This window comes from Strigops habroptila (genome assembly GCF_004027225.2).
Source record: "Strigops habroptila isolate Jane chromosome 13 unlocalized genomic scaffold, bStrHab1.2.pri S16, whole genome shotgun sequence".
NCBI lineage: Eukaryota > Metazoa > Chordata > Aves > Psittaciformes > Psittacidae > Strigops > Strigops habroptila.
Genome location: NW_022651054.1, coordinates 9,350,850 through 9,375,509, shown reverse-complemented (window position 1 = coordinate 9,375,509; position 24,660 = coordinate 9,350,850). Strand labels below are relative to the sequence as shown.

The following is a 24,660-nucleotide window of genomic DNA, read 5'->3' as shown; positions in this document are numbered from 1 at the left end:
TTTCACCTCCTATTTTAAGTTCTTGTGCACCACTGGTTAAGGATAAAAAGGTTATCTCTGTGAAGTAATTACCCCTTTTTGTGGGCTTAAATAGGTTGAATAAATACGTTTGATTTACCCTGACATGCAGTGGTAGACTTCTTTAATCTGTAAAGTTTCCTTTGAAAATAAGATATGTTTTCTTAAAGGTATACATTGGGAAACTTGGAGCAGTATATCACTGAGAAGTGTTCCTACTACAATTAAGAACTGTTAAGGGAATGCAAGTCACAGATAGATGAATGCCCTTGGACAATGACAGAAGAATTAGAAGCATGGTGTGAACACGTCAGATTTTCCACAGTAGCTAAGCAGCTGATAAGTACCATAAGAAATCAGAATCAGAGGAGAGGTACAGAACATCTCCAGGATGATTAGGCATATTTATTAATAAATGACACTGACATACTAGCTAAGGATATTTTTGGCAGACATGGAACACTGGGAAATTTTCTTTTGAATAAAATTTGGATTTATTTTTTAAAGGTTCTCTTCAACCCCAAAAGCTTCTCAAGGAGTCCATGTAACTATGCTTGAGCATCAAAGAGAGGTTGTAACCTGCTTATTGGAGTTATTAGTACTGACTTTGCTATCTCATCTGTTTAGGTGATCAGTGAAATCATCATCTAGTCCTTTCAAGAAGTCTCAGAAAATAGACCTGATGCTTCCAGTTATTCGGGTAATTCCGAGAGCAAGTTTAATCAGGAGAGAGCATCTAACCACAGAGAACCTGTACAGGCAAAACCAGAAACTATCCTCTGCTTTACAAGAGCCTGCAAGAGAACTGATGTCTTCATCACAGATTTCAGACGAGTGATACCTGAACAACAGTCATGTTACCAAACTGCACCCAGGTCACCACCTTACTGCGGAACTCGGAGCAGGTATTTCGTGCAGCTCCAAGTAATAATCCAAAAGGCAAAGCCTTGTATTGATATTTTTGTCCCCAAGCTCAAGTACACAGGGATTGTTCTGCTGATACCGTGTTACTAAGGCATCCCCTGTAAGTCTGAGGAACCAAAAAAAGCACAACCTGGTGCACAACTGTGATCTGTGGAACTCCAAAGTTCTCTTCATGCACTTTGAAAATCATTTAGTTTAATTATGCCCCAAGATATTTCCACCCATTAGAAAGCTGAATCCCATTTAAACCCTTTTCCTGGAATTGTCTTACTCTTGTAACTACACAAACCACTGCAGAGTTTTCACATGTGCGTTGCTTAGTTTATAACCACCAGAAAGTGAAGCTGGTTACATCCATTTGCACAACACTGGAGTTCAAATATGGATGGAAGACATCTGAAATGGAAATTGAAGTGGTTTTCATGTGCTAATACATTTAAATGAAATAGACAGCCACCTTCATGTCTAGGATCAATCATTTATTTAGCTTTCTTACATTTTGCAGTTTGTTACAGGAGAGGAAACACTTGCTAATGAAAGTGACATGGTTTGTAACCGTTTTCCAAGGTAATGGAAAAAGTTAAGCATATTCCCTAGGATGCACATTGACGACTAAGCTGCCAATATTAAATCATTTTAGGCAAGTGTACTTCCTATTTTATCCTTGTATAAGTTAATTTCAGTACTCTCCTCCTACAGGAAGACTAAAATTATAGCATCTAATTTTCTTTATCCTGAAGTCTCAATCTTTGCTCTCGCTACTTATCTAGCTGCAAACAAGTCAGACAGACTAGTTACTGAAGCCAAAGCCACAGAAGTGGGTTCGGTGCCAAGGTTCTCTCCTGGCAACCTACTCAGTTTCTTACTATCCCAAAAGGAAACAAAAGACTCCCAGTTTTCTGAAAACCAGATTCTCTGCATGACAGTGCATTGCCTCGAAACGGGCCAGAGTGGATGTTCTTATAGGAATCGAATCAGGTAACTAACAAGATACAAAGAATTATAAATGAACTGGGTAAAAATGTTCCTAACATTTTTCCCAGCAGTATATTAACTAGAATTCTACTTTCCTTCCACAAAAAATATATTTTTTATAAATACATTTTAATACAGACAACTCTGATTCTAGGCAAAAAAAGTCAATGTCACATTCAAACAGGTTTTCTCAGTGTAGCATTAAGACACAAGCAGACATCACAGCAGGCATTAACACAGTGATTCTAGGGAGGCAGTTACCTACAGCTTGTGAACAGATATACAAACACACAATTTCACCCGCCTAGTCAGGCTGTGATTTAGAAAACAACTGAGCTACAGCTTGAGGCCTAGAGTAGCACACTCTCCACCTTTAGAAAATGATACGAGCTGTCAGTGAGATTTAATATCTGATTAATATTAAAACATTTGTATAAACTTAGGTAGTGCTTATGCTGAGGGTATGGAAAAGAACTGCTAATGGACGCTACCAGCTGTCTCAAACTCAAGAGAAAAAACATTACACATTTACCATGGCCTTAAAGCTCGTGGTTCTGATTAGATGAAATTAATTCTTTGCCTGTCTTTGTCCTTCTCCCTTTTTGTTTCCCCAAGATAACTTTTACCACTTGAGTCAACACAGGCAAACCTGGTGAGCTTTGTGTGACACATACAGTCCTAGTTGCTCTCCCCAGCCCCCATAAGGGATAGCAATAATCTCAATAGTTTGATTTCTAACTAGATCTAATTAAAATGGAGCTGTTAACCATATTTTTTTCAGGTTATGAATAATAAACAGAACATTTTTGTAATACTAAGTACAAAAGTTGGATATCAGCCTTTTCTTACCTTAAATAGGCCCCAAATAATCTTTGCATGAACTAAGAGTTCCCTTTAAGTTTTGCCATGAAGATTGGAATTTCGTTTTTAGGGGTCAACATGTAGCACTATTTCTCAATAAACTTAATAGACTGTTTGCTCAAAATGAAGGAATCTGGAACTTGGTAGCCTGCAATGTTTCACACACAGCCATGCTACTCTGCTCAAAAGAAGACATACAGAGAGACTATGAGCACGGCAGTTAACCACAAGTGTATTATAGCTGCTTTTCTTTAAAACCCCTGAAGTTTACAGGAACCCAAAACTGAGAAAGCAGAAGAATTGTGTTGAGTTATAATTTCCTTGTCTCTGAAAAATGATGTCACTATTAGCACTCACAGAGACTTAGTTTCTTTTTCCAAGATTGACTCATAAAGTACACGTCTAATCCTGTCTTATGACAGGAAACAGCAAGTCATTATTAGCAGATAATCTTGGTTAGCTCTTAGATGTTTTCTTTCACTTTCAGAAAGGCAGATCCCGAACTTCCTCACTGCTTTGTTAAAACAGAGCCATGGTGCTAATTAAAATAGTTTTTAAAATGCAAAGAATTCTTTTTCCAGAGCCAATATTTGGTGATTTTGGAGATGAACTTCCAAAGTAAACCCAGTAATGATTAATCTTAAAATACAAACTAATAACTAGTCAAGGAGGTTAACAAATTCTTCTGTGAACAATGCTGATAAGTTTGATTTTCAACTGGTTTAGAATAAAAATCAGCTGCCAATTTAAGGGGAGGGGAGGGGGCGAAAGTGGGTTTAATTTTACAACTGACCTGAGAGCTCTCAGCTCCCTTTCGGATGGAAGTTGTTGTTCAGTGCTGTACAAATCATGGCCTTTAACATTAAATATTGCACACAGATTTCATGCAAAACAAGGACAGAAGTGGCATTAAACAGCAACTGCACTGCAAAAGTCTTTGAAGAAACACTCTTCTTCTAGTGCTGTTTATGTACACAATATAACGTCTCTTGTCAACCCTACACGTTACACTGCTGCATAAGCAGGGAGAAAAGAATGGCACCTCTCCCTTGGACAGTGATTCCCACGTGTTTGTAAACATTATGGGTGTAGGTGACCTCAAAAAGATGCTAACAAAGTGTTTCTATGTGAAACAGAGAGATAACAGTGATAACTGTTGTAGTAGAATAAAGAAAAAAGCACCTTCATTACACTCCCCACAGAAAGTTCTGTTATTTGTTGTGGTTTAAGAATCCAGATTTGTTATTTGTAGCAAACTGCAGGGACTTAAAGTAAAATTCTTCAAACTGAAAAGCTAAAGCTAAAATAAGTAGAAATTTATTTCATTGAAAATGTCCAATATTTCTTCCTGGTTTAGAGTATTCCCAATAATAGAAGACAACAAATTCATTCAATAAGATATTTCCTATATGATTCACACTGAATTCTCTGTTGGCCTGAAACTATTACCCATAGAACCTGAATTCTCAGAACAGCAGAATCCAGGAGGGCAGCAACGGGTAGTTCATTCTCGTAACCTCAAACCTACCACAAAATGCAGAGTGTCAGGAAGTCCATTCAGCAACATACTGCACTATTGGGAACAAGGTAACTTACTCTAGGTTCATTTTTAAAGGGACACATCTACCACTCAGCTTTCTATTGATCACAGTAATACTTTTATGGAATTACTTTTGGTTTTGAAGTCCAAAGTCTTAGAAGGAGGTAGCATAAAAAAGGAGATGACTCTCTCAGATCAGCTGACAATGATACGCTGTACGGAGAGGATACTCAGTACAATAACCCAAGAATCTGCACCAAAGTACAACTGCTCTCCCCAAAAATATACCAAGATTTATAGTTCAGTTTAAAACATCCATACATTTGAAAAACCAAACGTATGACTGGCAATCCAGGGCAAGCACCATTGCTACACAGCTTTGAAAATCTTATGCACAGAAGTGATTATTACAAACAGCAGGTGAGAGTTGAAAGATACCCCCCAAAAACCTGTATAGGGTGCTAGTGGTGAACACACATGCTCTCTTCTGTCTTCAAATCAGTGTTTTTTCTCCTTCAAGAGTTGGAACAAAATTCATAAATACTTAAAACTTGCAGAACGTCATTGAATACATAGATAGTTTAACAGCCCTGATGCAAAAAATAACGGAGGTTGAGGGAAAAACCTAGACTTTTGGAAGCTATTTGCACCTTTAGTAATTATTGTATTATAAAACTTACTGATCAGTAGTTCAAAGCGTCTTACAAATAATGAGGAAATTCTTTTACTCTCAGATAAGCCATAGGCTAATTGCATTATTTAATATTAGAGACAAAAAGTAGTGATAAATACAAGTCTTGCTGTGCTAATTACAAGATACTAGTTGTGTAAAATCAGTGAACTTTACGTACTTTCTTGGCTATGAATCTTAAAAAAACCTCTGTGCTGTACCCTAAACTCACTGCATTTTCTTTAGAAAACTGGATCCTCTCTCACAAGTAAAGAAAGCCAAGCCAAATACAAATGGTAACACATTTAACAGTGACCACAAGCCCAAAAAGAGCACAAACCCCTCCCTGCTCTTAGGCAGACAGCTACAGTTGGAGCCGTTTGCAGTTCCAATCACCTTAGGCTGTGACTAGAAATATGCTTAATCACTACTGGAAATGGTATTTTATAAAAATCATTACAATCACACCTATCTGAGGCTAACATAGAATGTTCCACTTCAACTCACAGAATTAGACATGGAGACATCAAGTATTTATAGAAATATCTACAAACTGCAACTGCCTTTTATTGGTTTAAAGTATCAGTGAACTGAACTTTAGAGTAAGGGTTTCATGACAGCAGGCTACCCCCCACAGCCTTCTCAGCTTTCGCTTTGCATACACTAGTTTACTCCTTTGATGCTGCTACTTCTTTGCACTTCTGTCTTTCTAAGAAGCACATGCTGAGAAACTTGGGAAAAAATGGTCTTAAACTTCTTAGAGTCTGAAAAGAGAGTTCTTGCTCAATTTTTGCTGTGCATAAAGTCCTACATTATAGACTTACTGTTACATTAGACCTAATGTTAGACAGTAAGTCTAACATTATTAGACTTACTGTTTCACCTATATTAATACCCAATGCAAAACATTTTTAACAAAGGGAAAACACTGTCATAACATTCTTCAAATTCAGATACAAATGGAAAACTGGAAATTCCAACACTCTCCAACTGCCCTAGACAAATGAAAGCACTGCTCTAACAAGCAGTGCTGAAGCCCTTATCTTAGTATTGAGCAGAGATGAAAGAAAATAGACGTGGAAAACATATAGCACGAATAGGCTGAATGTTAGCTATGTAAAAATGTTAAATAAAGCTAAAATCCTTCAATTTTTCCTGATTATTCTGCAATCAGTTTGCAAAAACTGAAATCAGTGGAAAATGCTTATGGAGATTCATAAACCCTCAGTGCTATTTTGCATTCATCTGAAATGTAAAAGGACAGTACCTGATTTAAAACAGCTCTGTCACTGAACTATCAGTCTTCACTGCAAGTTTCCACTATTAAACAGAATATTACTAGAAGGACCAAACCTAAAGGATGAAATATCAATTTTAGAGAACTAATCTAAAGATGAAACTTGCTCTTATAAGATGTTAGACTTGACATTTTCAATGGGATGTACAAGAGAAATTGACCCCAAGAAACAAATCAACAGAACTCTGCATTTGCATCCATCCACTCAGGTGGTTTCTCAGATCACATTCTTTACAAAAGCAACCATGTCCTAAAAGATATTTGAGGGCAAGAACACAAATCCACAGAATTAGGGCAAAATCCCTCAGGTCCCACAAGGCCATTTTCAGAGCAGACACTGAAAGAACTTAGGGAAGTGGTATCCAAAGACCATTTAGAACCGCTTAAAAGTTCTGAAGAACTGGGTCTGCTTCAAAGCTCGATAAAGATGAGACTGGCAAATTTAGTCATGAAACTCCTACTGTGGCAAAGAGTCCTTGGGTTGTGGATCCTTGTCCAGTTGACGTTGTAGGCAACAGAACTGGAGGTGTTGCTATCCCTGACGGCTTCGATAGGAAGGGGAAGGCCAGCGTGGGTTGGCTGCCCATCCTGTGCTCAAGGTCCTCCACTGTATGAATAATCTGCCTTGTTGTGCATCACGAGCTTGTTGTCTACAAAGTAGAAACTGTCCGACTGTGTCTCATATGGATGCAGGATCATCTCTCGAACTACAGGGGGGGAAATAAAAAATACATATAAATTAATCATGTTCCACAGAAGCCTCACTGAGGGCAACGCTCTGCGTGGGGGTTCATTACATTTAATAGCACTGCTCAGATCACAGCAAACTCAAAAACCAAACCAGGAACCTACCAAATCATTCATTGACATTTATCTTTTAAAGAACTCAAACATAATCAAAGTACATTAAGGCACCATACAAAATGTATGTGCTCTACCTAACCTCAAAACAATATCCCACTAGAGCTTGAAGTGGGGATTTGCATTTGCTTTCAAATGGCAACTCAAAAGAAATTGGTTCAGGTGTGACAATCAGTAAGCAGCAGTGCATTGCTGTTTTCTCCACACACTGCCATATTAGTGCTGACATAAGTGATTAGGGGTTGTAAAGAATATAAGATCACACAGATTTAGTACTGCTGCTATTGTATCTTGGAAGAGAGGAGAGAAAAGTTATGTTCCTACTAAAAGCTCTCAAGTTATCAATACAGCACATCAAACATTAAACCAGAACATAATGTTTAAGCCATCCATTTATTGGATGTCTTTTTAATCCTCTTTGTTTCTTGGTTGTTTTATAACACAATTATCTTTTCTCGCTGACACTGAAGCTTCCCAGCAACTGTCAGGTGAGTGATGAGACACGTGCTACGAGAAGGCAAAATCTGCATTAACACAGATGCAAAACTACCTGGAAGTCTTTTTCCTACCCACTTTCTACAGCCAGCTTTTAGGAAGGGGCTTGCTCAAAACACCCCAGATTAGCATCACTGTGTGGTCACCCAATAATTAAAGAGCTTACTGAGATCCTCGGAGAGCTGTGGGAACTCATAGATGTGCTCACAAGTATTTTTACTGCTGGGGATGCAGAACCCAAATTCAAAATCAAAGCTCTTAAGCAACTGATCCCGGAAGTAGTGCCTCTCAATCATGCGGAAGTTATTAATGGGTTTGTCTCCTACTGTGAATTCCACCCTGGAAAAGAAGGAGAAGATTGAAATGAGCTTTCTCACTTAAGCAAGATTTGCAACCACTGCTGAAAGGTAGAAGAGAGCTCTTCTAAAACAAACACCAGACAAAAACATAAAGCAATGATACTAACCAAATCATCATTTCCTCTTTTTCTTAAAGCATGCTACACAGACACAACAGAGCATGACAAATCATAGATTATACTATAGTTTGGTTCCTTTTACTCAAAAGACACATGCAATTCTACAATTAAGCTCATCTTTAGTGAAGGAAAGATCCCTCCAGCTACATCACAGGCACTTCACTACCTGTTCCTTATTGCTTTGGGGTTTGATACAACTTATTTTGGTGGGCATTAAAAAAAACCCAAGTCTCCGTGGTGTGCTTTATTGATGGATGCAAGCAGTACTACCAGACTCATCAAAGATAATTCGAGTACATAAAGTATCCAACATTACTTCACCATTTCACATGCATTTATGGATTAATTGCATTCTTTGGGAATGCAATAGGGAAGGCTGCAGACACATCTTGCGAAGCTGGCAGAGCCTCTGACAAACTATAATGCACAGAAAAGCATTGGAATGTCTGGGTAACCTGCCCACCTTATTTTACACCTTTGAGCACTAATCTCTTCAACACCATGCCTATTCCAGAGGTAAATAAACAAGCTAAAGGGATGGAGAAAGCAAAGTATCCAGCAAAGAGGCTTGGAAATCCTCATAACAACACAAGGTCTCTATTAAATCAGCTTCCTGACAGGATCAACAAGTCAGAGCCATTTTTTAACAGGATTTCAGTGGTTTCCTGTACTAGAAAAAGTAGCCGAGGAGCAGTTACTTACGTGGCTCCTACTTGCCGAAGTCTAAGAAAAGCTGGAGTAAACTGATAGCGAACAAACCGTCCAGCATTGGGATCAATGTCCTTCCTGTCATTGTGTTCACGTTCTGGAAAAGCACGAAGTAAAGTCTGAGAAACAGAAACCTAGTGAAAATACCTGCAGTCACACATTATTGAGTCATAAAAGCCAGGAAACTCTTCTGAGGAAGCCTGATCCTCTCTAAGGCATCCACTGCTGGTCACTCAGAGACAGAGAATGGCCCTTTGGTTTGATGCAGTTCTTATCTTCTGAAGTGACTTACTGCTCCTACCTCTGATTCAGGACTGCAGCGTGACACTGAACAAGCCATTTCACCTTAGCATGCCTGGTTTGCTAGCTACAAGACACAGAAAACTTCTTAGAAGAGTGCATGATCAGGAAAAGAGCAGTTGCCCTGGGGTTTTATTACCACTGGCAATACGTAACACTTTGATGGTTATGAGTAACACCTAACAATTATGAGAAAGGGGAAAAAAAGGCAAATTTTCAGTTTGTCTAATTTGCACAATTGAGAAAGTTTGTCCCTTTTGGAAATACCATTTTCCTGATTCCTGAGGAAAAGATGGTAGACTTCCAGTTAAACTACGCACAGGGGGACTCTAGCTGATGAACAGCCATGAAATGAACACGTGGTGATCTCCTCCTCCTCCTCTGTTTCTGTTTACAACACCCATCTGTCCCTTCTCATCACAGATGGCAATCATGACTACAGCAGCAAGGAGTTCTGTTCACTGTGTTGGTACAAAGGGACACCTGAATAATACTTCTGGTGCAAGCTGGGCCTCTAGCCCTCTTGCAGTTGAGAGCATCTCCTGTTCTGGGGGAATGTATTGAGTAAAATGAGTAGGAAAAGGCAAAAGGAAGCAGACATTAGCGTTTGTTTCTCCATGAAAACAGTATGTTGTGTGTGCACTCACCTGAAGCTGCTGGTTTGGTGATTTCAAACAAGACTGTGCCAGATTCCATGTCCCGGATTTTGAACCTGGTGAAGTCTATCTTGTAAACATTTTCCTCTGGAGTGCACAAATAATCTGCAGAGGAAAGGAAATTTAAGTGAAGGTTGCCCACAATTACCAAGGTATTTCTGGCTATTCCTTAGAGGTCACAGCCAGCAGTGAGAGCAGCCCAAAGGCATCTCCACTACTACTGTTTGTAATCCAAAAGTGATGTCTATGAAAACAGTCTCAGGTCTGAATGTTCACACCACCCTGCCTGGACAGCACAGGGAGGTCATCACCTTTTTCCAACCCTGGGCCAGCATCTTCTGCATCCGTTTCTCCTCAGGGCATTGAGAATAGTCAGCACCTCCACCAAATCCTACCCTTTTCAGTGTAAGAGGCTTCGCCTGGTTTAAAAACTGCCCTCTGGCAGAACACAAGGACTAAGCAGCTTTGTGAGCACTAAGCTGCACTTATCTGGAACAGGAGAGTCCTCCTTTGTGCCACCTCCCCTATCTCCGGCCCTCTGCAGACAAAGGATGGCCTCTCCTCTTTCACTGATGCTTGTCCCAAGCAAGGATTCTATTTCCTCAGCACTGAAAATGGTGTTGAAGCTTTTCCCTGTAGCAGGAAAACAGTCTGGGAACAGAGCCCTTCCCTGCTTCCGCCAGAGTCGGTATCTTTGGGAGAAAGACATTGTTCCTGGCTTCAGGCTTGCTGTGCCCTGAGATGGCTTCCTGACCAGGGTACCAGCCTCCTCTCTGGGGAAAGACCAGTGCTACTTCATTTTCACTGCACATACAAGCACAGAAAGCAGCTCCAGTAACTTACTTTATCCTAAATAAAAGCATGCAAATAAAGGTATGTATACAAGCCAGGTTAGCTTTTGACCAACCGTGCATCTGCATGTTGTAGGAGACTTGGAGGTTCTAAGGTGAAAGTAATACTTGAGCATTCTAATTCTAAACCCTTTCTCAGCTACTAATTCCTGCTGTTCGTCCGAGTTAATCACTAACTCCTATCTGCTTTCCTATTCCTAAAATTCACATACATACATCCACTTAAGGCTTATTTATTGACTGTGAAAACAAGTTACATGTTACTCAGAGATCACACCTACCCATCACAACCCTTACTTAGATATAACAAATCCTACATCACGGTTGGGGGTTACGGGTCAAGGGCAGTGGTTAGCACATCCCATAGATAAGGAGTTAATAAAAGAGTGCTGTGGTGTAGTGAGAGAATATCCCAAAGGCCACACATTGCAAGTAGCAGACAGCGAGGCCCTCATGCTGGGATGTGTAATTACAGCAATCGGGTCCCTCTGTAGGGAGAGACAAAGATAGCTGTAGTCAGCACTGGGGAAGATTGCTCCTAGCATGAACTGCACATCCAGCACCTGTACTTTCCCAGAAGCCTTTTATTCTGTGCAAATCTCCTTAACTTGGAGAACACTCCAAGTGCTCATTGGGTTCAAGGAACAAAGGTGTTAAATGTACTCTCCGGACATCTTTATTGCTCTCCATCTTCACCACCATACAGTGAATGCTCAAAGGATTGGCCTTTAACAGAGAGGACTGTGTTCAAAGCATTTCTGGCATTTGGCAGGGAGGTTTCCCTTTCCTGTCAACACAGCACAAACACCAGTACCCAACGCTGTCAGGGAGAACAAGATAAAAGCTCAACCTTCTTACTACCACAAGGAAACACTAATGTTAGACAGAATAGCCTAAGAACAGCACAAAATCTTCTCTTTAACAGTACAGGAGGAGATGGGACAGAAATCTAAATCAACTCCTTGCCTTAAGCCCTGATGTTCAGCAATCCTCAGGTAGATGTCCTGTAATTACACGATGACTTTAGGTTCTAACACATCAGCCAGCCCAAATCCTTAACCCATCCCACAGCTTCCTCTGCTCCAAACAGCAGAGCACAGACTGACTGACAGAGGCAGAGCAGCTTCGCATGGCCTCAGCTTCACTTCCCTTGGCCCATAACCATGCTTGGACCAGCGAGGGGCTGAACCAGAGCAGTCGCCTGGGAGCCCGGGACACCTTCCCTCGAGCACGCAGGCATGTCTGAGGCTGCGTTTGTCTGCAAGTTAATTATTAAGTGTTTTTACTCCTGCAGAATTCCTGCCCATCCAGCACCATGGCAACAGCTTTATCCCCCTCCTTGGCAGCAGCGTTGCTGCAGTAACAGTGTCCATGACTCATCTGGAGGAGAGGAGAGCCAAGCAGAGCCACCGGAGAGGAGTAAACCCCAAGCACAAACCCCACCAGGCTCCTGCTCATTGATGTTTTCACCCCTGCATTATATTTTCCAACTCTTTTCGCACTGAAAATATTTTAAACCTTAATATTTTAAACCTTTTTCTGTTTTGTTTTAGGTCAACGTGCCAGTGTCTAACTGTATGACATCTGGGAAGATCAGCTGCCAGAATACAGCAATCAAGTGGTTTTCCTCCTCTGGCAGTGCCCAGTCTCCTAGCAGGAAAAACAAAGAGAGGTACATATATTCCTTTCTGTCTGTATTACATTTGCTTGCTGCAATTCCTGTTCAAAAATCAATCAAAGTAGCCACATGCTGGTTTTTTCCCCCAATACATAACTGAATCCCACAGCTACACTGGAAGGTGTGATTGGGAACAGGCTGCTTGCAATTGGTGGGTACTTCTGCTTTGCTGAGCACTGTCAAATTTGCTAATCTCATCCTAAACAGACTTATTTTTAAACTCCTGTAGGGCCCAGTTGCCCACACTTCCGTGACGCATTTAAATGCATCATGTGCTTTCATTATCCCAATTCACCGTCACCACAATTTGGGATGTGGAGGCAGCATCCATGCCTATTTTAGTTAGACAGCTCAAACCTCTACTGAGTGAAGTGGATCATGACAAGCAAAGTAGGCTTGGTCTCTGAGGACAGAACATTTCCTTGTTTCTTCCACTTCCCCTGCAGCAGATTTCCCCATTAAGAGCCAAATAATCACAGTATCTCCCTGACCAGGCCTTCAGTGCTCACCTGATTCAGGGCTGACAGAGCACACTGAATAAGGAATGAAGGGATGGACACATCAGCACAGTCTTAGGAAACCCAAGAGATTGGCTTTTGTCTTGAAGTACCCATATTAAGTCGTACAAAAACAGGTCACAAAAGGGGAGCATTTCCTACTCCTCCCTAACGCCCAGTGAATTCCCACATCCCCAAACTCTTCCTGGAAAGAGTTTCCCAACTGAGTTGAACTTGTTTTCAGAGCAAACTCCTGCAACTTGCCCAACCCTGGTATTAGCAGCTACTTCTCACATCACACATTCCTGCTGGTGTTTCTGCAGCTTCTTTCCCATTATCTCCATATCTCGCCCCAAGGTCTGCATCTCCCCACCATTAGAGACATTCTCTATCTGAAGACCTATTATGGTTTATGAAGAGTTTAGAAGCACAACTAGCAATGCTGTGGTGGTCTCAGGAAGCAGCAGAGGTGATTGTGAAGATTCCTTCGTGAATTCTCCTATTCCCTTTGTATGAAAAAGTGACTCCAAAACAACCCCCAAACAGCAATCCACAGCAAGGCATTCATTCAGAGCTCTCTAGCTTTGCTATCAGAAACAGTGGATACTCATTCCCTGTTTACAATTCCATAGAAGAACCGGTTCTCCTCCAGGAAACCTTTCTCCCCTCCCCAAACCAGCCAAGATTGCAAAAGAAACCGGCAAAACAGCCTTAGACAATGACAGCAGGCACGGCCTATTCTCTTGCAAACAATGGTACACTGTGAACCCTGGTGTGTATTTCCAGCCAGTGTATTTTAGCAAGCTGGTGTTACAAAAGAGCACAAAAGGTGAGGGATAATACAGTGCTAGATAATACAAGACGACAGCTAACGAAGGCACTTTCTCCTCCTACCCTCTACCTGTTATTTCAGTTATCCACTGGATGAGATTAAGTGTTTGATCCTCATCAGAGAAAGCTAAAAGTCTATCCTCTATTTTCAGCTTTCCACCACAACCACGCCACCAGACACATTTTATCAAGAGGAGTTCATGGGCAATAGGGTTAGCAGTTTCCTTTCAAGACTCCTTCTCCTTCTCTGCCACCAGGAGAAAGCACGTGTCCCCTCTCACAGACACTACAGATATTTCTGCAGTGCTCATCAGAGTGCCTAAACTCAGATTGGGCAGCTCCTATTTTAATGCTTTAATAGCCCACAGATACAAAAAGAGCATACCTGGGGTAAGAAACTCAAAATCCGGTTAGGAAAATGTGTGTAAATCATGAGGATGCTGTACAAGAAACTGATGCAACAGCAGTGACTTGCAACAGGCATGTCTCTCCCCACCACAGGCAACAACAAGAATGTGGGGAATGAGAAGGCTCCTGCAGCTATGCAAGCCTCTTTCTTAACATGCATTAGCCAACAAGGTCAGAAGCTATTTTGAAGACAACTCCCAAGACATAAGCCAGGTATAAAGCAAAGACAAGTGCAGCTGAATCGCCAGGAGCTGGAGATTAGGAGATTATCAGATTGAAAAGTCTCAGAAGGAAGTGAGCAAAAATAGCACGAACCCCATGAAGATGCAGAGCGGTGACGCAGGACAGAGTGCAAGACCCCGAGGGGAAGGCAGGGCACGTTTCAAGCAGTGCTGATATGTCTGGTTAGACAAGGAGGGTTCAATCACAGAAAAATCCAAACCATTTCCCCTGCCCTCTGCATCAGCAGTTCAAGGCCCTTAAAGAGAGAGGCAGAGGAACAAGCTGAGCCAGCCAGGATCCACTCCAGTCCTAAAGCCACTGGGTTTGGAGAAGCAAAGACTGGGAGGGAGGTACCTGCTGCGAAAATCTCACACCAGGAGGATCCCACGGGATATGTGCAGCAGCACATTTACTGACCAACACTGGGAATGGAGCAGAGGGGTGCAGCCCAGAGGCTCTGAGCTGGGGCATTTACCAAGGTCCCCATAGCCCATAAGATGCACCCAGCTGGCAGCACTCTATGCACTGAGTCCTGCCGCACAGCTCAACAGCTCTGCTTTTTGTGGCAGCCTGCTCTTTTTTTTTTCCCCATTTTTTTTAGCTAAAGCTTTCCAGATTTCACCTTCTCACCATTCATTTGATCACAGCCCTCCAGAGGCCTTGTTGAGGAAGGATGGAGCTGCTCTTCCCCCATCCCCAAGGCAACCAAACACCCTTTCCTGCCCCCTTGTTCATGCTGATTGCACTCAAAGTCTGAAACCATGTGCACAACATTAACAAAATCCGCTCCCTTTGCTCTTACAGAGGGCTAAGCCAGAGCAATCAGGCCCTGTGCAAACCCCCAGGCTGACTCCCCTAGTGTATGCCACAGCTTCCCTCTTATAGAGTCATGGAATGGTTTGGGTTGGAAGGGATTGTAAAGCTCACCCAGCTCCAACCCCCTGCCATGGGCAGGGACACCTTCCACTAGAGCAGGTTGCTCCAAGCCCCTGTGTCCATCCTGGCCTTGAACAGGGAACTTCCACTTGAACTCTTACCTTTGCCATTCCCACCAGGAATAGCCCGAACCCACAGCACTGGCAGAAGGAGGAACCCACTGTGCTACACACACACCATGTGTGCAGCCCCTGGAGGTCTTCACAGCTCGTATTGTGCTGTGAGACTACTAAAGAAACAGCTCTTCATCTACACAACACTTTAAGTTGCGTGTTATCACAAAGCCTTGAAAAGGTTCCCGACATATGTGGTGTTGCTGGGGAAAAGAGTTATGGTGAGAGCAGCTTGACACAGCTCTGGGGTATCACTGTGCGACCAGAAATCAACACAGCAACATGCTTTAACTCATCACAGCCCGAGACAACAGTGATTCAGAACCCTTCTCACAAACACCCCCAGCTAATCACAGCTCCTAATACAATAAATATCCCTAATTAATTGGGGAAAAAAGGGACGGTCCAGGACGGTCCAGGAGGGGCTTCCTGCACATCTTCCTGTTAACGCTACTGGTACAGAAGTCACCCATTAAGGCTCTATCCTGACCGACCCATTGAGGCAGCCCTCTGCCAAGCTGGCCTTTAGCTAAAGCTCCTAAGAGGAGACTCAGAGAAATCCTAAATGACAGCTCAGGGAAGAGATTAGTTTCCAGAAATGATTATGTGCATCTTCCTTATTTTTAGGTTTTGTTTTGTAATTGTTTCCAGGTATGTAATTGATTATTTAACCCTTCGGTTTGCTAAAGTGAAATAAGCTTTAGAATAAAGCTTAAAATATAAGCTTGAATGTAGCATTACAGATGAAGTGTATGGATGCGTGAAGGTGTCCTCAGCAGCGCAGTCTGAGGCTTTCTTAGAATTGTAGAAGGGTTCGGATGGGACCTTAAAGCTCACCCAGCTCCAACCCCCTGCCACGGGCAGGGACACCTTCCACTAGAGCAGGTTGCTCCAAGCCCCTGTGTCCAACCTGGCCTTGAACACTGCCAGGGATGGGGCAGCCACAGCTTCTCTGGGCACCCTGTGCCAGCGCCTCAGCACCCTCACAGGGAAGAGCTTCTGCCTAAGAGCTCATCTCAGGTGGCTCCAGGAGGCAGGACATGGCAATCACAGCCATTGACATCCCAATCACTGCAGGCAGACTCCTCCAATCCTCTGGCTGCTTCAGTAATTAACTGCAATTTGAACTGAGCTCTGCCCCACTCCTTTATGATCTTAAATTAATCACATCCTAAGGTTTTTCCTCCTTTTGTAACCACAGTTGTGTGAGCAAGCAACAAATCCTGCTAATTGCCAAGAAAACTGCTCATTCGCCTCACACCTCATCCAGCTGGAGCAGGGCCAGGGCCAGCCCAGCCAAAAGGCCCAGATATTCCAGGGTAGCATCCCAGATCCGTCAGGCTGGACCCCAGAAACGTTACAAGCCTGGAGCTGCTGGGGAATTTAACACTGGAAGGATGCAGCATATGCAGGGCACTTTGCACAGCTCCCTCTTTAAGCTTATTAGAACATTAAGAGCAGAGCCCAGCTGGCTCTTGTGGCTGGTCACAGACAGGGTTTCTTCATGTTAGCGCTAAAAATGCTTACACCACAGAGCCACATCCTGCATCTCCACCCTCCCAGCCTCAGACACTTAACATTTATTTGGTCATTTATCAGCTATTAGTTACCTGTTGGAAGGGGAAAGCCCAGCTGTGCTTCCTGATGCAAAAGCAGGGGCTTTCCTTAGACCCAAATGCCAGAGCAAGGCTAACATGCTGCCTGGTCAATAGGCAGCAACAACAAGCAGCAGCTTGGCTCCACAGAGACCCAGCTCTACCAGGCCTGAAGGGTGAGCAGATGCACCCTCTGTATCAGGAAGCATTGAAGAGCATCACAGCAGGCAGAGCAAGGATAACATGGCAAACCCTGGCTCCAAAAGAGTGTCTGCACCCTCAGCACACCCCAGGCATATGCAGGGCTGTAAGGGCCAGCTTGGGTGTGAGCACGGAGCCAGGCAGCCATGCTATGAAGTCCCTTTTGTACCTGGATCCAGATCATACTCCATACTCCAGTTAGGATCCTCCTCCTCCCCACAGAAGCTGGAAGGCCATTCAGAAACACACAGGATACTCATGGTGTAAGCATCCCTGCAGCCCAAGCCCTGCTCTAACATGGTTTATCCTGGGCTTCATTTACTGGAGCAATGTTAAACTATGGCCAGACCTAGGGCAGCACATGGCTTAACATGTCCCTCAACATGTCACTGACCCATGAATTTGGATAAAGATGAATTATACTCCATCTGGAACAACAAAGGACGTCCAGGATACTGGGGCATTTCTGCTGCAACCCCACCACCAACTCTCCCTTCAACTCCAAACTGGAGCACCACAACTTTGGGCACCAAACCCAGGATTGCTGAAATAGGACACTGCGCCTGCTCCAACTCAGCATCTCCAAGGGATAGGTTGGGGCTGGAGGAGCCATGAATGTCTCTCCTACAGTCTGGTCCTTCCTCCTCGCTGCAGCATCCTCCGCTCGGAGCAGTAGACTGGAACAGTTTCACGTTGGTATTTTTGGCAATCTGTTTTAAGAGCTCGCTGGTGTGTGGAGAGGAGAAAAGGACACAAAATGCCCCAAATAACCATCATGTGTTAAGAGACAGAAAAACATTCTTGTATCTTTTCTCTCCATGTTAAACCCACCAGGTGGAAAACTGAGCTTGAGAAGAAGTGGTGCCAAACATTCCCAAGCAATAAGATACAATATGCTCAACGTGGATGTATGTATACCCATATCCCCAAACACACAGCAAGGAGCTCAGTGCAGACAGCATTTGCTGGCTCCTGTGCACCAGACCAGCACTTCCCATGGGAAGACATTACCACTGGTCATCACAGTGCCTGGCTCTTGTTGGACATGATCCATTGCACCCTCTTGGACCAAGTCCTATAGCAGGAGGGGAGCAAAATACCTTCATTCATTTCACATCTCCCCTGTGCTCCATGGCTGGAAGAGGCAGGCAATCATCAGCCCTGCTCCCAGCCTGACTCCAAAGCCAAGGTGACCAGCTCAGCCCTGCCTGCACCTTGGGAACGTGCATACCAAGAGCCATGCACCATCCACACGGATGCCACACGAGGGTACGAGGTGGCCACATGCCTGCAGCCCCTCCAGACAGCACCACCATAAAGCAGGCACTCAGAGTGCTCAACGCTTGGCTTCACCATCTACCTGCTCCTCTGAGCACGCTGGCAGCACACTCCAGTGCCTGCTGCACAGCTCTCCCTGCCACAGAGGGCCTGAGCACCGAACCACACTGCTGCAGCCCATCAGAGCATCTCTGCCCAGAGAAAGGGACCCAAGAACTCCCCACCACCAGCAGAGGAGCCTCCATAACCCCTTTTCCTGAGTCTCTGCAGGGCTTCCCTCCCTCCCTGCTCACACACACAGGCCCCCAGTGCTGCCTGCACGCATGGATACCCGCAGCCGCATCCTTCCCCTCCCGGCAGCCCTGGCCTGCGACACGAATCCTGCTCCAGTACCACACCACAGAGCACTCCAAGGCAAAGAGCAGGACACCCCAGACCAGCTCCTTCCTCCCTGTCCCAAGTCTTCTCCCCCTGCACAACCTGCTGCCAGCACAGAGACAACCCAAAGGGCCCAGGACATGCAAAAAGGCCTTTCTGGGGGGCAGTGGGGCAGGTGACCACTGGGCATTGTGGGCACATGCCTTCCCCCAACCCACTGTGCTGCCTGGTCCTGACTGATCATTCTGCCAAGCACAACAACCCCCCCCCAGCCACCACGCTCCCAAGGATGCTCTCAAGACCCGTGATGTTATGCTGGGAAAAGGGAAACTGGGGCTGCAGTGAAAGCCCCCTCCATGGTACCTCCCCAGCCCCACTGATGTGGGGCTCAGCTTCAGGTACAACAGGGACACAGACAGAGCAGAGGGGCCATGAGGAGAGCACCCAGGAGCATCTCACCATCTTTGACCCCGGCGTGGGGGGGGCTTCCACAGCTTGTGCATCCCTGAGAGGAAGAGGGGGACGGCAGCATCCCCAGCCCTGAGCCCCCCAGGTCCGGCATCCCACAGTCCTTAGTGGTACCCAGACCCTACGGGTACCCCATGCCCCCGGGTACCGCATCCCGGGTACCGCATCCCCGGCACCCCCCGGTACCCACCGCTGGTGACCCGCTGCAGCCCCAGCACGTCGTCGGGCCCGATGAGCGCTTTACGGCCCAGCTCCTCCTCGGTGCGCGCCGCGGCCGCCCCGGCCCCGCCGCTTTTCTTCACCTTCATGGCCCCGCCGCCGCTGCCGCCACCGCCGGTGTGAGCGGCCCCGGCCCCGCTGCGCGCCGCCGCCGGCCCCGCCGCACCGGGAGGGGCATCGCCGCTCCGCCCCCTGCCCGGCCCAACCCCTCCGCGGGAGGAGAAGGCACTTCCCCCGCCAAAACCTGGCATTAGCGGGGCCACAGACCTCAGCCTCCCCTCTGGCAGGTTAAAGCCATTCCCCTTGTCCTGTCCCTACAGGCCCTTGTCCAAAGCCCCTCTCCAGGTTTCCTGTAGCCCCTTTAGGCACTGGAGCTGCTCTAAGGTCTCCCCTTCAGGAGCCTTCTCTTCTCCAGGCTGACCCAGCTCAGCTCTCTCAGCCTGGCTCCAGAGCAGAGCTGCTCCAGCCCTCGCAGCAGCTCCGGGGCCTCCTCTGGCCTCGCTCCAGCAGCTCCACGTCCCTCTAGTGCTGTTGCCCCAGAGCTGGATCAGGGCTGCAGGTGGGGTCCCCCAGAGCACAGCAGAGGGGCAGGATCCCCTCCCTGACCTGCTGCTCACGCTCTGGGGGTGCAGCCCAGGACACGGGGGGGTTCTGGGCTCAAGCGCACACTGAAGCCGGGTTATGGGGAACTTCTCATTGATCCCCCCAAGTCCTTCTCCTCAGGCTTGCTCAGTGTCATCAGCCCCATAACCTCATACGGCCCCATAACTGCCTCCCCAAGAGCCTCAAGCTAATATAGGAACCATAAGAACCAGACCCCATTAAGAAGTAACTGCCCCAACACCTATCAACAAGAGAGACACCATTAACTGCCCTCCAACAGCTGAATCCCGTAACTGTCCCCCATAACATGTGTTTTGGGCTAAATACCCCTACAACAGGAATCAGACCCCATAAATCAACAGTGGGGTGCAGGGGCAGGGGGCACCCACACAGACAAGACGTTCACACAGCCCCACACCAGCCCCCAGCACAAGTGGGGTTTTGTCTTTATTTACAGAGCATCTTGTTCCAAACAGAGCACAGGGCCCCTCCTCGCTGATCTCTGCAGATCCAGAGCATCTCCCACCCCTCAAAGCAGCCTCTCTTCCCATTCCTGCATCTTGGCCACAGCAGGCCCCAGCCAAGCTGCTGTGCCCAGCCCTGGCACCGTTGTGGGGCACCTTCTTGGGCCACTGGTCCATGACAACAGGCTCCACGAGGCAGGCACAGCCCCAGCCCTAAGACAGGGCACCGTCGCAATAAGCTCAGTCCATCTTGGTGGGCTCCTTCTTCTGCCTGGTCTCCCGGATGATCTTGGCCAGGGAGAGGAGGATGGGGACGGCCATGGGCAGGAAGAGCGGGATGTAGATGGCAAATTTCTGGTCGTCAGGGAAGTAGAGGAGATGGAGGAGAGATGGGTCAAAGAAGGCTCGCTCCGAGGAGGTGGCTGCCTCCTTGCTGGCCTGGAAGGCTGGGTGCAGATGGCCTGTGGCCAGCTTGTCCATGGCGCTCTGTGCTGAGGCCACTGCTCGGTACACCTGCATGGGAACACCACCAATGGTCAGGTCCTGGCCTGGAGGACCAGAGAAGCCTGGGGGTGTCACTCACAGCAGCACCCAGACCCCACCTCAGGGAGCTCCAGCCCTACCTCAGAGGCAACATCATCTTTGATGACGATGTTCCCGATCTTGTCCAGGAGCTGGGCCAGCGAGGTCAAGGTGGTGGACACGGTGGCGATGTTCTCCACAGTGTGTGCCCAGAGCAGGCGGTCCAGCTCCCAGTCAGCCAGCCCCTCATTCCCAGGGCTCTCCAGCAGGAACTCGGGGGGCAGCTCTTCCCGAGATAACCCAAAGAGTAACCTGGGGGGATAAGGGAAGGTCCCAGCCCACATCACAAGCCTGCAGAGCAGCACGTGCTCCCTGCTCTTCCCTTTCCCTGCTGCATCAGTCCTTGCAGAGCTCAACTGTGCCTAATGGCCTGGCTCCAACCCCACATGTGCCAGAGGAGCACAGGGAGCCCTGGGGAGGGAAGAGAACATCCTCACCGGAGCTGGGCCAGGAAAACCTCCATCACTCGCACCATGTCCACATCCACGTGCAGTGGGAGGGAGGCTTGGGGGGCAGCAGGAGCTTCCACGTTGTAAACCTGCAGGACAGTGTGTCAGTGAGGCACAGGCGGAGCCCTGGGGCTGGCAGGGCCACCAGCGCTGTGAGGATGAGGAGCCACCACCATGTCCAGCACCCCGAAATGGCCCCGTACCACGATGCCACCCCAGCGGGGGCTGTGGAAAGCGTTGGTGCTCACGGGGGCTCCATCCTTGTCCTGGATGTACAGAGGGGAATGGGAGCGCTCCGGAATGTACAGCAGGAAGTTCAGCACGGGGTAGAGTGAGGCAGCACTAGAACCTGCAGTGGGATAGAGTCAAAGAACGCCCCTGGATGGTTGGGATGGTGAGAGAAGAACCCAGCCCTGCTCCTCCTTCCACAGCAAGACACTGCTTGCTTGGTCATCCCTCACTGTCAGCCGGAGCTGGCAGGGCATGGGGGACACCAGGGACGAAGGGGCACAGGTTCAGCAGAGCCTGGCCAGGAGCACAGCGCTCACCCAGCCGGGCCTCCACGGGGTTGATGACGTGCGGGAGGCTGTGAGCGCTCAGGAGGAAGCTGGAGGACTCCTTGTCATAGCGCGGCGTCACTCCTAGGACAGCATAGTACAGGATCTGCAGGCACACAGCAAAGGCGTTGCTGGCACAGCAGCACGTCCCAGGGCACCCAGGGAGGCCGGGGCTGCGCTCTCCCCATCGCCTCTCCCAGCCCTCACCTGTGAATCAACAGAGAAGTTGGCCACCAAGCTCAGTTTGTCCAGGACGGGGTGCACGTAGCGGTTCACAGCATCCTCGATGTCCCAGCTCACATCATGGGACTTGGGGTCGGGGTTCAGGAGGCTGAAGGTGATCTCGTACCCTGCCAAGGACACAGTTTGTGAGGCGCCAGCACAGGCACTGCCTGTGGGTGCTGAGCCTGGGCATGTGGCCACGACAGAGCTCTCAAGAGCAGCAGGACCTGACACCCTCCTCCAAGCTCCTACCCGAAGTGGGGCCATGCACCAGTGCCCCAGCACACAGGAAGGGCAAAGGGAAGACCCTGGGGTCTGCTACTCCAGAACACACCCAGGGATGGTACAAGGACAGCAGGAACGGGATGTCCCCCATACACAAAAGGTTTTTCCTGGTCAGGGAATGGGGCTGTTGGGGGAGGGGGTCACATCCATACCCAGGCTGGATTTCAAGTTCCTCCGGGCGTCAGGGCCAGGCTGGCCATCGGGCACACGGTCTGAGAGGGCAGCAGTGATGGAGCTGGCCGTGAAGGACATCACCTGCGTGAGCTGCTGGAGGCGGGAGCGCAGGGCGGGCAGCGTCCCCACGGCCCTCACCAGGGCACTGCGGTGCTTCCCCACGTAGGCATTGATCCCCTGGGAAAAGGGCAGGGATGAGGGCTGGCTCCTGCCAACGCAGCGGAGAACAGCACCATGGTGCCTGCTGGGACAGCCTGGGGACGGATGTTTCCCCCCCAGGGCACCTTTGAGGGGTGAAGCATGCAGGGGCTGGCACCACAGGGTGCTGCTCCCTACCTGAGGCAGGAGAGGGGAGGTTTCAGGAACCACGTACATGGTCAGAGAGCCCAAGGAGGTGTCCTGCAGCAGGTGCAGAGCAGCGTCAGCCTCTGGGGAAGATGGAAGCATTAGAAGGATTGGGAATTTCACTCCAATCCCCATCCCACAGCCTCTGAAGAGGAGATTGTTTCCCCAGCTAACACAACCCGTCATCCTGGTACCCTGTGCAGTAGCCACATCCAGCGCTGCCTCCTCCTGAGCTGTGGTGCTGCGATAGAGCATCTCATAGCAGGACATGACGCTGGTTCTCACTGCCGGGGGGGGGAAAGAACCTGAATGAATCCATTAACCCCAACCTTCTGGTCCTTTGTAGGAGCCAGGCACCGAGAGGGACAACGGACAGTACGAGGGGACACACGCCACAAGATCCCTTGGGCACCAACCTCAGGTGAATGACCCACATGTAGCCTCACCTGGGAGGGCAGCCCCACAGCACCCAGCACCCATCCCACCCTCCATTACCCCCATTCCCAGGGAAGGGAGCCGGTTTCTCCCCTATGGCACCCTGGGCACCTTGCTGCCCTCATTACTCCCTGCACTGCACCAAACACTGCTGGTGAACGTGTGTTTGGGGACCCCGCGGGGAAGGAAGGCCGAGGCCCCCCCCCAGCGCAGGGCCAGCCGCAAGTCTCTCACCATTCACGGGTATCTCCATCTCCTGCACGTCCCTGAAGGGCAGCGGCCGCGGCAGGTCCCGGGGCACCGAGCCCGGCGCGAACACCACAGCCACGGGCACCGAGAGCTGGAACTGAGCGGCGGCAGCGTCAGCCCGAGCCGCTGCCCCCGCCCCGGAGCCCCGCTCCCGGCGCTCACTCACCGGCAGCCGGCCCAGCCCGGCGATGTCGGCGTAGGGCAGCGCGGCGCGGTACGTCTCGGTCGTTCTCCACCACAGCGGCAGCCCCAACACCACGGCGATGGCCGCGAACGACAACGCGGCCCGCCGGCCCCGCGCCCGCTCTGCGGGGACAGCGCTCAGCACCGGGACCGGCCAGCGGGGACCGGGGCCGGGGCACAGCGAGGGGGGACCGGTGGCCGCCGGTACCTGCTTCATCCGCCGCCAGCGCCGCCGCCGCCGCCATCTTCCCTTCCCGTCCCAGCAACCGGGGCGGAGCCTATATCAAGCCCAGCCACTCAGAGCGCTCAGATCCTTACAGCAGCCAATAAGCGTGGAACGGCGGCGTAGACGGGCAGGTAAAGGGACCAATTAGAGTGCGGTAGCCGACCTGAGGAGGCGGGGTTTGGCTGTATGGCTGCTACGGCTGCTGCGGAGGGACAAGCGGTGCCACCGCGGGTGCCTGTGCAGCGATGAGCTCCGCGGTTCTGAATGAGGCAGGGAACGGGGCAGCAGAGGGGCAGAGGCTTCCCAGGGGCTCCTCACCCGCCCCATAGCCCATAGGGAGAGCCCAGTCACCCCCCCACACTGGCTTCCATAGCCTCACTGTGTGCTTGTGGGCTGAGACCAGGCACAGCTCATTGCACGTGTGAGCA

The 24,660-nt window shown here is 48.2% G+C and overlaps 2 protein-coding genes across 3 annotated transcripts; both read right to left on the bottom strand.

Annotated features, from left to right (window-relative positions):
• Window positions 1-1,400: 1,400 nt before the first annotated feature.
• Window positions 1,401-19,636, bottom strand: UNC119 (unc-119 lipid binding chaperone). 2 transcript variants are annotated; one of them, XM_030472538.1, is made up of 5 exons: window positions 19,430-19,636; window positions 9,775-9,888; window positions 8,822-8,924; window positions 7,808-7,980; window positions 1,401-6,992 (listed from the first exon to the last, which is right to left on the bottom strand). In XM_030472538.1, the coding sequence occupies exons 1-5, from the start codon at window positions 19,545-19,547 to the stop codon at window positions 6,880-6,882; spliced, it is 621 nt and encodes a 206-aa protein (XP_030328398.1). In that variant the 5' UTR covers window positions 19,548-19,636; the 3' UTR covers window positions 1,401-6,879. The 2 variants fall into 2 exon arrangements, with proteins under 2 accessions (XP_030328398.1, XP_030328399.1); XM_030472539.1 differs by lacking the exon at window positions 19,430-19,636 and adding an exon at window positions 10,095-10,210.
• Window positions 19,637-20,474: 838 nt separating this feature from the next.
• On the bottom strand, window positions 20,475-24,266 carry PIGS (phosphatidylinositol glycan anchor biosynthesis class S). The gene is made up of 12 exons (XM_030472534.1): window positions 24,215-24,266; window positions 23,990-24,129; window positions 23,809-23,920; window positions 23,334-23,423; window positions 23,131-23,222; window positions 22,773-22,971; window positions 22,321-22,463; window positions 22,105-22,219; window positions 21,760-21,905; window positions 21,545-21,645; window positions 21,149-21,359; window positions 20,475-21,038 (listed from the first exon to the last, which is right to left on the bottom strand). The coding sequence occupies exons 1-12, from the start codon at window positions 24,249-24,251 to the stop codon at window positions 20,766-20,768; spliced, it is 1,659 nt and encodes a 552-aa protein (XP_030328394.1). The 5' UTR covers window positions 24,252-24,266; the 3' UTR covers window positions 20,475-20,765.
• Window positions 24,267-24,660: the final 394 nt, after the last annotated feature.